General features: G+C 36.0%; 1 protein-coding gene across 6 annotated transcripts in view; it reads left to right on the top strand.

Moving 5' to 3' along the window:
- The window catches only part of PIP4K2A (phosphatidylinositol-5-phosphate 4-kinase type 2 alpha), a 151,545-nt gene that overhangs the window by 94,923 nt on the left and 38,878 nt on the right, over positions 1–17,744 (top strand). For all 6 annotated transcript variants that reach the window (XM_086860651.1, XM_086860656.1, XM_086860661.1 and 3 more), the window contains 2 exons: positions 5,421–5,518; positions 6,599–6,695. In XM_086860651.1, the coding sequence (XP_086716777.1) occupies positions 5,454–5,518; positions 6,599–6,695 (162 nt within the window). In that variant the 5' untranslated portion in view covers positions 5,421–5,453. The remainder of the gene's footprint in view (positions 1–5,420; positions 5,519–6,598; positions 6,696–17,744) is intronic.

The following is a 17,744-nucleotide window of genomic DNA, read 5'->3' as shown; positions in this document are numbered from 1 at the left end:
ATGGTTTGATATTTTTTCTCTTCAGATTTCTGTACAAGTTTCTTTGCCAAAGGAGAAGCTGTGATGCAGAAAGTAAAACCATGAACATAAAAATCTCAGAACTGCTGGTGGTGTTAAAGGTTCAGTTCTATTTTTAGACCCAAATAATTTCTTTCTTCAGAAGTCTCTACCGCTCCCACTTCTTCCAAAATCAGTGTTGAAAAATACACAGATTTGTGAAAAATGCACTAGGCTTTCTTTTAGAGTAACAAACCGGTTGTAGCTTGTTTGTCTCAGCAGATCAGACTGCCGTGAATTAGCTTTCAGTACACAAAGAGAGCTGGGAGATAAACAGCTGAAAAGAAAGTAGCACTTCCACAACTTCTGCCACATCCAGCATCAGGAACAGCAGGGATTTTCCTGTGTGTGGAACTGCCAAGAGCTGTAACTGCGATTGAGATGTTTTATCAGGCTGTTCGGTGTGAAAACACCTCATCCCTCCGTAGTTTCAGTGAGTCTGGCAGGCTGATACGTTGAATTAAAAGGAAACAGTATCTATGCTGTATACTAAAGCTGCAACATTAACTACAAAAAAACCCATAGAGTGTGAAGGCTTTAAATAGGAAGAGAGTTTCAAAAGAAGCTAGACATTGCTAAATAGTCTGGGTGCAGTTTGTGATCTGCTTGGGATTAAATTTTGGGCACTGTGCATGGCTTCTTTGGGTTCTTTAAGGCTGATGGGTTGGTTACTTGATTTGGGTTTTTAAATGAGTTATACCAGCTGTCATGTGTTAGGCAGCTTTCTTGCTGTAGAATTGTAGCAATAGGCATCACCTTGTATCTGTTGGATTATTGTTATTGTTCTGACTCTTGTAGCTAAACATACAATGTATGCTGCAAATTGCTTTTATTATATGCTGTTTAAATATCTCATTGTCTGCTTTGCATACAAGCAATGTTATGTTCTGACAGAATGAAAACTAATGCTTAATTATGCATTGCCCTAGTAATGTGGTGTTTAGGGTGAATGTATCTGAATTAAATAAGGGCCATTAATAATGCCTAACAATTTATGATATATTCATTGCTTGATTTCAAATCATATAAATTAGAGAAGCTTATTTGAAATGTCACCAATATAAGATGGCTTTGTGGGAACACCTCTCTGTGTGCTAATTTCAAAATCATTACCAGCTGAGTCTTACTATTTATTCAATGTCCAGTAGGCTTTTATTATTCCCTTATTTGCAGTTTAATTACAGCCTCTGTTTTCCTGACAGTTTGAATTCAATCCTAAACCTGCAGGAGCAAAATGAGTTGCAATCGGTTTTTTTCCTGAAAGCTTCTTTTTGCTTTGGCCCTCTCCTACCTCCCATGGCCAAGCCACCACCCTGAGCCACAGTTTTTTGTATGTGTGTTTAAATGGGCAATGCCAGTCTTAGGCTTTTAACATTCTTAAATGTCTTCAAGCTTGTAAATTGTTGTGAGATGTTTCCAAGTCGCATAACCACTTGTGTTTATAGTAATATCACAGAAGATACTGAATTAATTACTTAAAGGGAGGTTTCTGGGTCACTTGTTAATATTGTGTGTGCATGAGTTTACAAATGTTATTAATACACATGAGGTATTTATACATAATATTCATGGTTACTGTACAACTAAAATTTTAGTAATTCATATTTAAAACAATACTTTCTCTAAGGCTATTTTATGAGATTTGAATTCCTCAAAGATACAGCAAGCATTGTCCATTTAAAAAGACAAGCTGCAGCAAAATTTTGCATTGGCAGCAATAATTCAAGGTAATTAAAGGATGTAGGTTCAAGACTCAAAGAATTTTCCTTTTCAATATGATGCACATGCATTTATTATAGAGATGCTGTGCATGTGGATTCTAAGAAGTAATTGCAATTAAATGCATGTTTGATCCTCGGCCCTCAGTCCTCTGTCCAGTGAGCTGTTTTTGCTTCATTTATGCTTTGCAGTTATCTCTTGTGGGAAATTGTTTCTTGCTTATGATTTTATTACATTCAAAAGCACTCCTTAGAGGAAAATGGGTATTTCTTATGTAATTATTACAGCTATTGTAGCAAAATTTCTGTTGTAATTTGGAATACCGAACTTTCATCCTCATACACACCTCATTTGCTATTGCTAAGGGAGCTAACTGTATTTAATGGGTAACATGAAAAGATAGACATTTTACTTGTCAAAGGTATCGTATGCATCTTAATACATTTTATGTTGTGCTTAACTTTCAAACACAGAAGAAGAAGCAAAATATTCATTTGAGATAAATTGGAAGACTCAAAATATTTTCTTTGCATTTAATTTTTAGTGGTTTTCAGATGTGACTGTTTCTTCACACAGTGATGGCAAAGTAGAGAATTGATCCCTCTGACCTTTTCCTTTTCTTTTAGCTTTTCAAGAGCTGGTTGAGGGGGGTGTTTTGGATATTGTTTCTTCTCCCTCCCCCCCACAATGTGGTTCCAGTTTCCACCAAGATCTAATGACACGGGTATTCCATTCTGTCTTGTGTGCATTTTCCAGTCTGGCTTCATCAAATCTATCCAAATATGTACTATTGCACAAAGAACCAGACGTTATACTTGAAAGGTTTAAATTAATTAATGGTCTGTGCTGCTGGGATATGCCATTACTCAGCTGGTGTGCTATACCAAAGGTCACTTCTACTGTGTGTTCATCACCTGCTTTTTTATTTTCCTATTCTGCTAGAGAGGAATTCCCAAAAATAGTAGAGAAATTACTTTTACTTACCTCAGATTTGGGTGAATCTTAAAAAAACAACAAACCAAAACAACAAATACCCAAAAAACCCAACCAAAATAGCAAAGCAAGCAACCAAAAACACACAAAAAAATAAATAGGTGCACCCTGAAAAAGTCATCCCTCCTGAAAAAAACAAAACAAAACCATCATACCCTTTGTTAGTGGGTATTTTTCTGCTCAACTGGGGAATGGGAAGAGCGTGCATTCATATCTTGTAGGGAACTTCTTAAGAGAACTATTTCGGAATTTTTTTCTTAAAATCAAAGAATTCCCCAAAGTATGCACATACAAAGGCTTTTTCATTCCACTGTGTAGGTGATGTTTGTAAGGCCTACAGGTGCAAGTAAACCTGTGCCATTAGTTAGCACAAATTTAAATATCCACAGCATGAAAGCTAATCGATAGATGTATGCAGATAAACTTTCTATCAGCAAATTAAGAAAGCAAGTACACATAAAAATTTGATCAATGCAGTTTTGATAATCTAAAATGCAAATTTTCAAGCACACTGTTGTTGTAGATAGCTGAAGATGTTAGAATTCAGCATTTCTGACAGCTATTCAGCAGAATATTTGGATCATTTTTGTCTGGAATATATATACATGCACGTATGCTTCTGCTACTCTTTGTTCAAGTGTGATCTGGCAATCTGCAAGAGATGGTAAAATAAATTCAGAATTCTTATCTCTGTGTAATATATCTACATGTCCCTAGTTTTATTTGTACAGCAGCTAGACGGTTCTGCAGACTCATGAACTGCCTCGTGGCTTCAGGGTGAGATTGATGTACAGTGGTATCAACTTCAGCAAAGAGCATGTATGTTGGATGTAGTGATTTTTCAATCAGCGTTTTCTTATTTTATGTTGTATTTAATGAGGTGTCATCATGATTTATTAGGCTTGTACAGCTGTGTTTTCAAAAATTTATTGGAGTTTCTTCTTTCTCTCCCTTTGGAGTGGGGAAAGAGTGTTCTCTCTACAACTCCAAGGAGTGGAGCACTTTGAGCTCATCCCAGACATCTTTCTCTTTCCATTCTCTGCTCTGCTTATAGCTGCCATGCTTCTAGATAGAACTTTTCAGGTCTTTCCAAAGAAGCATTCCATAAAATCCAACAGATCTTAGCAGTTTGCATGTTGGCTGTAAGGATCTGAATGATAAAAACGAGACATAGCAGGGAACATTACTGGGGCTTTAAAGTATTGAAAGGTAAGGAGAGATTGCCTGACCTGCCTGCCCATGTTGGTTTCTTTCTTCTGCTTAACAGCTAGAAAGCTCTTCACTCTTTACCTCTTTTGTTTAACTTCAGTTCTTAAGATCACACTTGCAGGGAGTGCATTTTTTTTCCCCCCCAGTATTTTTAACTGATAGCTGCTTCAGTAAAGGTTTCTCCAAAAGTCTCTCTTAAGCAGGGGTAGCATTTACAGACAATTAATATCTTCCTAGTTGGAAAACACTGGTGGATAAGCAATGCTAGGGAGCAGAGGAGCACACCTGTGTTGTTGCATCTAGCCCTAGTGTTCATTTCCATTCTCAGAGAGTAGGGGTTCCCCCTAAACCCTGTAGAAAACTGCTGAGAAAAAATGTGCTCTGTATGAGCAAAGAGATTTGACTGGGTAAATTGAGATGCGTGACCAGGGTGTAGAGTGCCGTAAAAACATGGATAAAATGTATGTCATGGGTATTTGGTGACTGTTGTTGTAATGGGTATTTCATTCCTGGTTTGGAAGGACCATTACAAGCTTAACAATTCTGTCTTGTATTTATCGTGTTTTAGTTAAACCTGAGTAAAGTAAGGGTAGATTAATATATGCAGTACTAAAAACATGCCTACAAACTAGGTCATGGTAAAGTCTCTACATTTTATAGTAGAAATGTGGTCAGAAGTAAATTGCAAATATAACTGGAAAAATCCTAATCTGGAGAATACCGACAGTGTTCATTTCAAAGCTAGAAAGAGTAGGTGGTCCACATAAATGTAAGAAAACAAGGAAAACCTTAGGGCCTACATGCACCTCCAAGCAAATTTATCTATTTAATTTCATTTCTAAGCAACATTTATTTAAATTGTTTGTCCAATGTGAACAAGCAAAGAAATGCCTGAGTACTGTCACTTACAAAAACCCATCTGAATTTTGCACTGGTGTGAGAAAAAAACTTCTGCATATTGAACTGAAAGTATCTACATTCACTTGAGTGCAAAATTTCACTTTGTTTTCTATAAATAGTTCAAGACACAGGTAAGATTGCTTCATAAGCTACGGCGGTAAATAGTCATTGGAAATAAAGACGTCAAATTATCTTTGGAAAACATAGCTTGACTGACTAAACAAGAACAATGTGTTGGTATAGGAGACCATTTTGATGGCACTGTCATTGACCTTCCATAAAAGAACACTCCAGGTGTCCTTTAAAGCACTTTTTTTATTTCTGAAACAAGTCTAAACGTGGAATGCTGTTTTTTCTTTTCCAAAGTGTGGCTCTTGAGGTTGCATTTGATCTGGAAAGAATAGCACTGCTTTTACATTCTTCTGTTACCTGCATTCACTCCTGGGATATATACAAAGGAAATAGTAGACCTTCAGAATTAAGATATATATGTAACATCTCTGCAAAGACAGCAGCAACTAAATGTATTCTGTTTTCTCTAGATCAATGAACTGAGCCATGTTCAAATCCCTGTTATGTTGATGCCAGATGATTTCAAAGCATACTCAAAGATAAAGGTGGACAATCACCTTTTCAACAAGTAAGTACAAGTAACAATTTTGTGTAGAAGTGGATAGTGGCAGTGATATTTTTATGAAGTACTATGAACTCTGTTATTTTTCAGTGCATGGTACTGAAGTTTTGATGATTAAGTTAATCCTGAGATAAACATAACCATCTGTGCTGTTCTAAAAAGCAACAGCAAAGGCTGCTGGGTAGAATTTTTCCTCCATATGGTTTATTATTGCCTTATGAGGATCTTAGATATTGAAGGCGATCCTTTCTTGGTGTCATTATTTATTGCTGATATAAGCATTTATTTGTGTATTTCTAAAAACAAAACTTCATGTGTACTTGTTATTAAGTGTAGTGTTTGAATGAGAATCTAAAGGCTGTGTCAAACATGAATAATGTTCAGCTTTTTATTTTCCATAATGCAAAATCATACCGATCATATAGAAGCTTCAAAAGTATTATGACAATTTCACACACTATCTACTGTCTCTTAAATATAAAATGCCCCATAAGCAGAATGTACAGATATATAAAACTATTAATATTGGTTTGTCTATAACCTGCATTTTATTCAAAAATATATGTAGAAAATAAAAATTTTGCTACTTTGGGTCTTCTGTGACATAGGTCAAAATAGCTTTTCTCTTGTATAACTCTAAAATGAACACTAGGATGTTAAAACTAGTTCTCTATTGAATGAGTAAAATTTTCTTGAAGTTTTGGCACTATTAGTACTTTTTGATGTCATAGATGGTATAGTAATTCTTGTATAATCCAATCTAAGGCTTCATCTTTTAGGGCAGTGGAAAAACATTCTCTTCTTTTGAGTCCATGTTTGAGTTGTTGAAATGCAGTTTGTGTTCATTTCATCATTGTACTTCCTTAGCTACGACATGATTATGTTATAGCAAGCTAATAAACATTCATTAAACATGGTGAAGAAAAATTAAATAACCCAATCTTACTGGAAAAAAAAAGCATTGGAAGAGAATGTCAGAGGATTGTTACCCTCAGCTTTCTATGAATAGCTTTGAGACAAAATTCTCTTGAGTTATTTATTATATATTCACAGTAATGAAGCTGAATTGCTTTTGTCTTCTTTCAGAGAAAATATGCCAAGTCATTTCAAATTTAAAGAGTATTGTCCAATGGTTTTCCGTAATCTAAGAGAGAGATTTGGAATTGATGATCAAGATTTTCAGGTAAGTTCACTTTAAAAAAGCCTGGGCTGGTGAAATGCACATTTGTGTTTTACCTTTTGGCCTGCCCTAGCTGGCTTCTGGTTCCTGTCCTTCTGCTATCTTTAGTCCTCTGTGTTTCCCATTATAGTGCCTCCATATAAGGCACAATTTATTGAAGCTGCAGGGTAGTACCTCTTGCAATAAGAAGGAAAAATAATGCCTGAGCACTTCTGACAAGAGATTCTGTATTCAGCTGAGTCACTTAGATAACTGTTGCTTCAGTGTTCTGTCTGTATGAGATGTGGTTTCTGAAATGACCACAGCCTATTTTTTTTATTTTTTTTATCCCTAATGATCTTTTTGGTTAGAAGAGGGTGACCTGTGGCCTGCCAGTTTCATCCTGTTTCATTATGTCTCATTTTCCTATTGTTAAGAGGATCTGGAAACAAATTGCTTGTGTAAAGCAGATACAGTAAACCAAGAAATTGCTCTAGGTTTGGCAGGGTTGTTCCATGCAGTCAGAGTTTCTTTCTGCCTTTGCAAAAGAAAGTCCTTGAACTCTGCTTCAGCCTGATTTGCCAGTTCTCACTGACAGTTCTCTTGCCTATTGACAGTTTCTAATGCACAGCATTTCAGTCACAGGGACAATTCTTTCTGCAGTCGCACTGCAAGATGTCCTGTCCTAAAGAATGCTTGCTGTGTAACCCAGTACTGCTTCCTCTCGTACTCTTTTGGTTTTTTAAACTATTTTTATTTCAGCTGCAGTTACATTTATAATGTCACTAAAATGCATTAAGAGAATTTTTAAGTGGTTTTAAGTAGCTAAACAAATGGTACAAAATTAATTTGTACAGTAACACTCCCATTCTTGCCAATAGAGCAAACTGAATATTGCAGCCAAAATCTATCCGAGTCCTTCGACAATCCTTTTTACCAGTTTGCCCCTTTTCAGGATCAAACAACATGTTAGTAATGCCTAGGTGGGTTAAAGTGTGCAGGAGTGTAGATGGAGATTAGGTTATGAATCTCAATATCCTACCACTGTGACCTTGTGCTAAGACACTTTCCCAGTCAGTGGAGGATTGTTGGTTTATTTTGGCAGAGCTGTCATGATCGTGTTCCATGATTTTTCATTATCCTATTTATGAAGAACTGTTTAAAAGGAAATGCACCGAGACTGAGGCCAGCAGTTTAAACAGTTATATCAAAATTGCATTCCTAGTTCAGTTCTGCTAATGGACCAAGGAGGCTCCTATTCCTTGAGAAGTTACTCGGTCCCTTTATATGAAGATTTAGTTTTTCTTGACAAAGGAAAAGGTTGAGTGTCAAAGAAGGAAGATGTGATTTCTCCTAAAATTGTGATGTCAACTCATGCTTGCTATCTTTAGAACATGGGCTTTGGACATTACTGGACAATGGAAGGTACAGTTCAGTAAATGTTAGAAGACATAAGATGCTATAGTGAGTTAAAACTGGCAAACTTGGCATACTCAAAAATGCTACATTCCACAGCACTGTGAAATGTTTCCATCTGGACTGTTGTTCCGCAGCAGAAATTCCTCTTGTAAATATGGTATACTGCTATTTGGATTTATTAATGATAACAATGATAAAACAGCATTAAGGAACTGTCACTGGATAAACCGTCTGTGTTTTCAGATTAAAACCAAAAATACTTCTTTGTATCTATGTGTTTTGGTAATGTAGCCAATCAGCAATCAAAAATAAGAACATGTAACTACATCCTGGTTTTTGATACAACAAAATTATGTATTAGAAAAAGAATCTCATTTGTTTTAGTATTTAAAGCATATTTAGTGAAAAACAGAAGATAGTTAACATTAATTTTAATCCTAAGGGAAGACAGTGTCTGCCTTCAGTATTGCTTTTTTCCTCAGCCTCAGCAATTTATCACTCTGAATTCTTCTACTGGACTAATCTGATTAAAAAACAATGAAATTAAATCCTCAAAGTATTAATGTATTTTGAACTCACTTTCAAAAGTAAATTATTTTTACAGAACTAAACATAAAGAAAATTTGTCTCCCCATGTGTAAAATGGTAATTATCCCTATTAAAAGTAGAAGTTGCTTCCATTTTAATGTTACAGCTTGTGATTTGAAAAGAGAATCTAATTTGACAAAGGGAGTTTCATTTTTTTTTTTTTCAGATAACCTGTATCTTCAAGGAAGTTTATCCAATTATTATTGGTTAAAATTCTCTTATACTCAGAATTAAACCGGAAATTGAGAAATTATTTGCAGTGTAGACGTATGGGAAAGCTTAGAGAAGAAATATCAAGTTACTTTTTCTGATAGTTTTCCTTATATAGTGATTTTTAGGAAGGGAGTCCTAGTCAACTGTGAACAATGTCATTCTCATTATTGAGCCAGAAAGGATTGGTTTAGATAAATAAACCCAATTACCTTGTTCATTAGTCAGACACATCAGTCACAGTCTCAAAGAACATTCATTTTAAATGCCTTTGTTTTCAGAATGTTCTGCTGATATCCTTGATGAGTAGTTCCAGAGGGCAAATAGTCTTTCCTTATGAGTAAGCACTAAAAAAAACAAAACCTACCTCATGAAAAAAAATTGGTAGTGTATGCTGTAAGTAGTGGGCTACACTAATTTTAATTCTTTACGTTGTGTTTTTCATTTTTGTAGTAATTTTGTGGACTGCTTAACACAGACTTAGTTCACATGTGGAATAATTAATATATAGAACTTGTCTTACTGAGATCTCCTTTTGTCTCTGAAGATAGACTTAAATCTCACCAAGCACATGGGTTTTTTCCTACAAGTAATCTTTACTTTGGAGTCAGAGGAATTCCTTAAATTGTCTATGGTTCATGCCTTACAGGAAGCCATTTCTAGTAATGGCCATTATAGTTCCTGGAATGAACTCCCTTCACATGACACAAACCAACTCCCTTTTTTGAGATGTTTTTGGTAGTCTGTCCTTCATCTGTCTATATTTCATAGCTAATTGGGCATCTCCAAGAGACATTTAGTGCTGAACTGGGATTGGAGTTTTGTGGAGATACATGCACAGTTGCTAATGCTGAGTGTGGACTTCTTTGTGATTCATGCTTTATAATGGACAGCAGCATAGAAAATATAGTATGAAATCAGTGAAACCTTGAGTTTCATTCAAAGATTGCCTATACAAACTTGTTATGATAAATAAAGTCTTTAATATAGGTTAAGAAACTTTGTTCTTATATTAAAAATTCTAAAACAGTTACTGTATGAAATTAAAAACTGGTCTGGCTGTTTTTTCTTTAAAGGAGGAACACAAGTGATGATCAGTCAGTATGAGTCAAAATTGCATTTGAATGCTGGAAAAACTTTAAAACTATTTTAACCATTTATAAAGACTATAAATTGTCAAAGGGAAAGAGACCATTGTTTTACTTTGTACTGTTGGATGTTACAAGAAAGTACATATGGATCTCTGATTGAAGACTACTTTAAGTGTCAAAATAATTCCAATAGCTAGATCATTAAGTAATGACAGATTTTGCCTTGATAGGGTAAATTATGTATTTTTGTTAGTGTTTTCTTGTTTAATTGAAAAAGAATCCTTCTCATATTCACAGGGGAATATTTGAGAGCATTAACTGTTTCTAGTAGAAAAGAAAAAAATTGATTAGAAAACTGATATTGTAATACTGCCCCTCAGTAAGCACTAAATTAATTTTAATTTCTGCATTCCCCTTCAGTTTTAGACACTGTAAAGGTTATTCTAAAGAAAGATTTCTACCCCCTCCGGCCACCCCCCATACAATTAATGGGATAGCTGTTTTTCTTTAGGGTTTCTCCTCAAGTCAGTTGACATGCTTTGTTATCTTAGAAAATATGAGAGTAGAGTTCTGTTAGAAGAATCACAGGGTTAGTTTCTGTAAACTGCAAAATGATAAGAGATTAACAGGCAGGCTCACCTAACACCCCCCAACAATCTGCAGAAAAATAGGATCTACTGCTGTTACAAATGCTTCTGCTGCTGTTGATCTGGGAAGGCAAACTTTTTTTACTATGCTCCACCACATCTGTTCTTGCTTAAAGTTATTGCTGAATCCTCCATCTGGATTCTGCTAGGCGAAAGAGGAAGACTGGGTTCTTACCCAATAAAGTACAATTGCTCATACCAGAGGGCACCAGTGTCCCAGTGTACCTAATGAGCCTTCTACTGGGGACGAGGGAGAACACAACTGACTTCCCTTGAAGTTTTAGCACTCGGTGTAATAGGAGACAGGCTCAGATCTGACTTTTCCTGTCTGCAGGAGCAGTTTGTAGAGATTCTCTGTACAGGACAAATAATTCATAAAGAACTTTTAGCAGATGGGTCTGTAAGTTCTTTTTAATTAACCTATGCTTGCAATTTCTCTAAACGTTTTTCTGTATAAAAGATTGAAAACTGAAATAATGAGAATTCCTACTTTAAGGCAGTTTCCCTAATAACAGACCATATGAACTTCTTTAACTTCTGATAAGACTGTTCAGGAGACTTTTCAGTATCTCCCAGAGCTTTCTATGCAGGAGTTGTAGTCTAGACTCAAAACAAGACATCAGGAAAACTTTGCAAATTCTAGGCTTGTTTTTTAGATGTCAGCTTTTAATATAATTTTCTTTTGATTTATGTAAACTTTGTGTCTAAAGTATGTCTCTAAACTTTAGATCAGCAAAATCCTTATCAAATCTCTAAATATTTTTGTTCATTTTGCATTACTTATCCAGTCCTAAGACATCATTTTAAGAACTTTAAAAAGTACTTTGCAGTCCACAATATGTTTGTTCAGACAAACAAATATTAATCAGAGCTCTCAGCTGGTGCATCTGCTCTAAAATTGATGCTTTTGTTTCTTGGCCCTTGTTTTGGGAATGAACAAGCCCATCTCTAGAATCAAACTACAGACAGCAAGGTCAGCAATAACCATGTTAGGAGTTGGAGCTTATTCCTAAGACAATCTTTTCAATTAATTCCAAAAAGTGCATTAAAAGTCGTCAAAGCAAGAACTGTCTTGTAAAGAAAATACCAGTGCTGGTCATTCTATTTTAGCATGGTAAGTCTGTCAGTGCATGAAAAGTTCCTGGGCTTATCTGTCAGATGAGATTCCTGTAAGCAGAGTATTCAGTTCATGAATCCCAAATGGACATTGACACCAAGACATTCAGAACTGCTGACATCTTGTTTGACATGAGTATAGGCAGTGGTGGTAGTAAAGTGTTGAACCAGTTGTAGTAACAAAAACTGTGCTGTTTGTAGTCTTTCCAGCACATAAAAAAATGAAGTTTGCAATCTAAATCCAATGTTCTAAGATTTAGTGCCTTAAGTGTCAGCCCAAATAATAATTTAGTGATGGTGGGACTTAACCTTAGTACATATGGCAATATAAGAACTTATATTATATACTCTAACTTATGGTTTCTCAGTTTTCCATAGAAAACATTTAATTTGCCTTGCTTTTGGTTGTTCCTTGCTTAAACTGAGTATCATTCATAACCAAGCATTCAAACTGGAAAATAGTAATTTAGCATGTGCTGGCAACATGAAAAGAACAAACTGATAGGTACTCCCCAAGTTCTTACAGACACAGCTGTTGAAAGGAAGGCATCAAGCCAAGCTTTGCAGAGCTAAAGGGAAAAGACTCCCAGGAAAAGAGCCCTAAGTCTTTCCAAAGCAAGTGCATGCCTTAAGCTGACAGCTCCAAATCTCTAGATCTACAGTCTCAATAGGATAACTTGATTTGGGAAAGGCCCTCATGTTTTATTCATTAACTCTTATTCAACAAAGTCAAGGAGCCCATAACCCTTCTCCTGGAAGGATAGCTCAATGCAAAAAAAGAAAGTTTGTGTTTCTCCTTTCTCTGTCAAAGTTTTTCACATCTTTCACCACAGTAATCACTGCCTGAATACAATTTTTTTTTTTATAAATGTTCATAAGTGTTTGGAGTGTGTACATCTACAAGGTCATAGAATGCAATTCATATTTCTGATGGGTGCAGCACAGGACCAATGGTGTCTTGTTTTCATCTTTTTGAGGTCCCATGACATCCACTGTAGGCCTTTTGAGAGTCATGCTTTTGAGCTGACAAGAAATCATGCAAAATTGTCCATGTACCTGGCAAAGGCAGGGGAGGTTACACCCCTGAATGTGCTTGTAGCACATGTTACTGGTAGGTCAGGTATGCTTTTCTCCATGTCAGACTCCTTATACACCTTCCAGTGTCAGCTCAGTGTTGCCTGGTCTTGCTTCCACAACAGAGTTTCCAGATAAGCACCTGCTTAATGACAAGAATGCACAGTGTCACCATACAAAATAGACCCAAAAATTGTCCCTACCTGCCCCTGCGTAACAGTCCAGATATCTCTGGGTTTGGTGCTTCTGTTGTTAAAAAAACACCAGTACTTTGCCTTTCTTCCCTCTATAAGTCACTGACAAAACACTGTCCTGAAAAATCATCTCAGAAGTGGGCTATTTGTTTCAAATTGCAGCAAGTAACCTTGGAGCATCTATGGCAGTTGTATGACGCTGTCTCTCTGATGTCCTTGTTAATCAGTAATCTGGTCTAATTGCAATATCCATGATTCCTGAGGTCTTGTAAAAAAAGAAAAAGGTTGGAGGAAGCTCCGGGTCTGTCGTATTGGGAAGCTGTGCTTGGGCCAGAGAGCAGCACTGTGACTTCTGCTGCAGAAGAACAGCCAGACTGTGCGTACATCATCCTCCAACAGCCATGAGCTTTTCCACTGACCTATGATTTCAGTCATCACAGAGCATCATCTGTGCACTTGTTTTTGCCTATTTGTTCATGCAAAGCTTGCCCAGAGGCACTCTTAAATAGTCTGGGATGTGATCTGATTTGTCTTTAGGGTACATTGAGCTTGTGAAGCTCATTTTAGTTTTCCACAGCTTTTGGATGAGATCACAGCACCAGAAACTGTTGTTTGCCTTTGTCCAGACATTGTGAAATGGGGAAGATTTAAATCAATGAGAAGCTGTTAAGCCAGTCAGTTTGAAAGATTACTGTTCTTCTAAAGGTCTCTATGCTTTACCACCAGAATTTTCCTATTGCCTTTTTTCTCTTAGGAAGAGCTGCAACTCAGTGGCAATTTTTATTAGAATCCTTATTTAAATTAGTTACACATAGTATTTGTATTACAACCAACACATAGTTCATGTGTTCAAAGTTTCTAAAATACAATCTTGTCTGCTAAAATAGCAGTTAGAAAACAATGACATTTACATTAGGCGTGTGAGAGATTAGAATGAGCTAATTAAATTGACCTTTAAATCTCTCCACCCTCTTGGAGACTGGGGCTAATCCTTGGCCTCCCACTGTGGAGATAAAAATTCATGCTGTGAACATTTTAAGCAAAGTGGGCAGAGGAAGAAGAGCCTCACCAGCAGTTTGTCTTTGAAGAGGGGGGCAATACTTTGCCAGTTATAAATATAGCTTGCAGTTATGGTGTGAGATGGGGGACAAGTTCTTCCTGTACTTCAGTGGCTTTGTTCCATGTGTTTTCTTCACAAAAATAGTTTCAATTACATAAAATAGCTCTAAACAAGCTTAACCTATTACTCTAGAAATAATCAAAGCCTTTCTGGAAATGAGCTTAGTTTTGATATCTGTTATCGGTATAACTAACATTATGAGTCATATCATTATTGTTATTGAATTACAGTAAGCTATTATTTTTGTTGACCAATGTGCGAGGTAAAAGTAGACTTCCAAAGGATAAAGCATTAGGTAGTGTTTTAAATAGCTTCTATGGTTTCTTGAGGATGCTTCTTACAAAGTATTTGCCTTGATATTTTATGTCTGGGATTTTTAAAATGCTAATTATTGCAGAGCTTTATAATAAACCCAAGAATTATATAAATAATGGATAATTAAATTACAGCAGTCAAAATTTAATTGTCAATGAGCAATTGACATTTCATGTAGTGAAATCTTGCAGAGGATGCAAGATCCATTCAGATGTTGAAGCAGAATAAAGTCAAAGATTTTGTACAAAACCCATTTTGATCACTTGGCATTCTGAGCCTGTTCAAATGAGATCCTTTAAATATAGTGAGATTAATACTTACATGATTAAAAAAATAAGTGCAGAACTACAGAGGGCTATGTTCAGGGAGGTGGTATCTCTGAGAAGGAACAAGAGGTCAAAGAGGACAAGAATTTAGCACTAGGGGGACCTTCAGACTCGAAGGAGTAACTGCACCGTAGGGTGGATAAATTAGAAGGCATAAAAATAAGATCAGAAAGCGTTCTAACTTCTTTTTGACTTCTGTTTATTATATACCTGATGCTAATACTATACATAGTTTAGTTTTGGTGCTAGTAAAAAGTGCTTTAAAAAAGGAAGTTGAAATTTGGATGTAGAAAAAATACTGGAAAAGCGTCAAAAGAATTTAAGGACGTGGAGAATGCCATTTGGTTGAGCATGGGAGTCTGACCTGCTGCACTTGCCAAAATTAGAGTTAAGAAGTAAGTAGTATGTGAGTATCTTTACTGAAAAAGAATACTAGGTATTTCAGGAATAAAACAAATATGAATAACCAGAGAAAGAAATAATTAAAATTCAAAATTAGACTTCCCTTTTCAGCAACACAAATGGCTAAATACTAGAAAAAACTACAGTGGTGAATGTTGGTCTTTTGAAGATAGAAAAAATCATGACTGCCTTTCTGGAACTTACCTGATCCAAAAGCAGAGATTGCAGTTCATTTTAGGAAGTGCTGGGTGAAATAAAATAGTTAAAATAAAATAAAATAGGGAAGCAGTTCTGTTGGAATCTAGTTTATGAAATTTTGTTGAAATCTTTAGAAGAAGCTCCCGTGAATGTCAAAGAATTGTATATCGGGTCCTAAAAGCATAGAAAAAACCCTTTTTCTTTACCTGATACGTATTTATGGTAGGAAATGAAACTCTGTGCAGATTGCTGATAGTTTAGGAAAGAGAGAGAGAGAGAGAGTCTATAGAGAAATTAAGCAACCTTTCAGGTAATTTGCTAAAGAATATGCTGTTCTTGGGTGAAATGGTGACATGTAATTTGGGTGTGCTGATTAACTTCTTTTCCTCAAGAACTCTCTGGGAAGTTAAGTACTAGTAAATGGTGTAGCTTTTAGTAATTTATATTTAAAAGGATTTTTTGTTTTGTTGGTTTTTTTAACATTTATTATTTTATCAGAAATAAATTCTGTGTATTGAACAAATTCTTTCTGATTTGTAGCTTTTCCATACTGAAGATCAAGTAAGTGTTTCTAGTTGCCTGTCAGTGCAGTATATGGTAATTTTCTTTCTTTTTTTTTTTTTTTTTAATATTCATTTATGTAAGGGTACTTAAGCTTCTAGCCAGTGACTTGTCAGAGGGAAACTATTTGGGAAAGAGGGGAAGGTATGGTGAAATTTACCTAGTGGAGGTATCTGTGAGCTTGGCATGTTAAATGTGTCTTCAGTTGTATAAGTAATTACACAAGTAATTTAGTGCAGTCTTTAAGTGACCTCATGAAAGTATTCACACTTTAAAACTACAAAACCTTTTCTTTCTCTTGAGACCAAAAAACCAGCAGGCACAAGATTAAAACTTCACAAATGAGAAGTGAATGGGGAATTGGCAGAACACGCACACTCCAAGCAGGAGACTTGCAATGAGTTGCTAAGTGAAGCTGTTAAGTGGAACAGGGTATGTGTGGCTGACAGATGTTTTAATTGTGCCAGAGATCCAAGGCACACTGTGCAAGAGTTGGAGAAGGCTGGGAAAATCTGAAGAGGACAGGACAGTCTGACCCTTACTTCTTTGAATTTTGAGCTCACTAATGCTATTGTATAAGCAGCTGATTTTTATTAACTTGATGGGGCTAATACCTCCAATGTTGTACAGCTAGAGACATGCTCTGCTGGCTCATGGCACGGTAGGAAAGAGCTGTGTTGTAGCAGTAGGTGATGGTACAAGGGTTGTTAGAGCATCAAACTATGTCTCATGGAGGGTAAGAGTTGGGCATTTTTTATCTCCCTCTGAAGGATATCCTCCCTGTTCTGGATTTGTGGCTCATAGATCTGTCTGTGCTAAGTGAGGAATGGTTCATTTCCCATCTGTTCTTATTCCACTTAGTCTTCCCCTAATTAAGAAGCCGAGCCAGAGGTAATTCAATCTGGTATTTGCCATGATATCTCTCTCTCTGTCTCTCCTTTCTCCCTCCCTCAACCCTGTTGATATTTTCCTTTTGGAAAAGGAAGATGCTTAGGTTTCATTATTTATTTCTGCCATAGTCCACTAGCAATGCCTCACTTAAGGAGGAGATACTGTTGCCAGGGACCCCAATGGGTCTCTCTTAACTGAGTTCACTGCTGGATTCAAGCAGAGGAAAAGCCCTACAGTGCTCTCTTTAGACAGGTTCAGTCAGCTCTGCTTCCAAGGAATTTGTACACAATGTCTACAGTGCAACATATCTTTCTTACTTTTTGTACAAATCATCACTGGAATTTATCTGTGTGTTCTGTCAAAAGCTGTCTGGATTCCAGAAGCTACCATTTATATCTCAAAACTACATTCAACAGTAAGTTAAAAGTCTATACAATGTGACCAATAGCTGTCTGATAACAGTGCAGTACAATTGAAGTAAATGCATATTTTTAGTCTGTCTAATGACCACAACTGCATAACTGGATCTTAAGGCAGACAATAATAAGAAAGTTCATTGACTTAAAATTTGCACAAGATAATCCCAGAGTAAGTTAAATTTGTTAATTGATCTGAGTCTATCTAAAGTCTAACTTAAAAGTGAGATTTTATACCACATGTGGTGTTTCTGATATTTCTTACTAGTTACAGGTTTTCTAATGTCTGTGCTTCAAAACTGCTTAAGTGCTTCTTGGCCATTTTGTCTTAACTTACAAAAGAAATCTTTTCTAATAAAGAATGTCTTCAATTCCAAAACATATACTATTAACTTGTTAGTATTTGGTTCCATGAGATTCCTGAACAGTCTAACAGGTAAGTTAGCTTCACCTACATCAAAATGGAAGAATCATAGTGGATTTTAAAAGCCATATTGTTTCCTCT

The sequence above is a fragment of the Cyanistes caeruleus genome, chromosome 1, assembly GCF_971803275.1.
Source record: "Cyanistes caeruleus chromosome 1, bCyaCae1.hap1.1, whole genome shotgun sequence".
Lineage (NCBI taxonomy): Eukaryota > Metazoa > Chordata > Aves > Passeriformes > Paridae > Cyanistes > Cyanistes caeruleus.
This window is presented reverse-complemented; position numbering and strand designations above follow the sequence as displayed.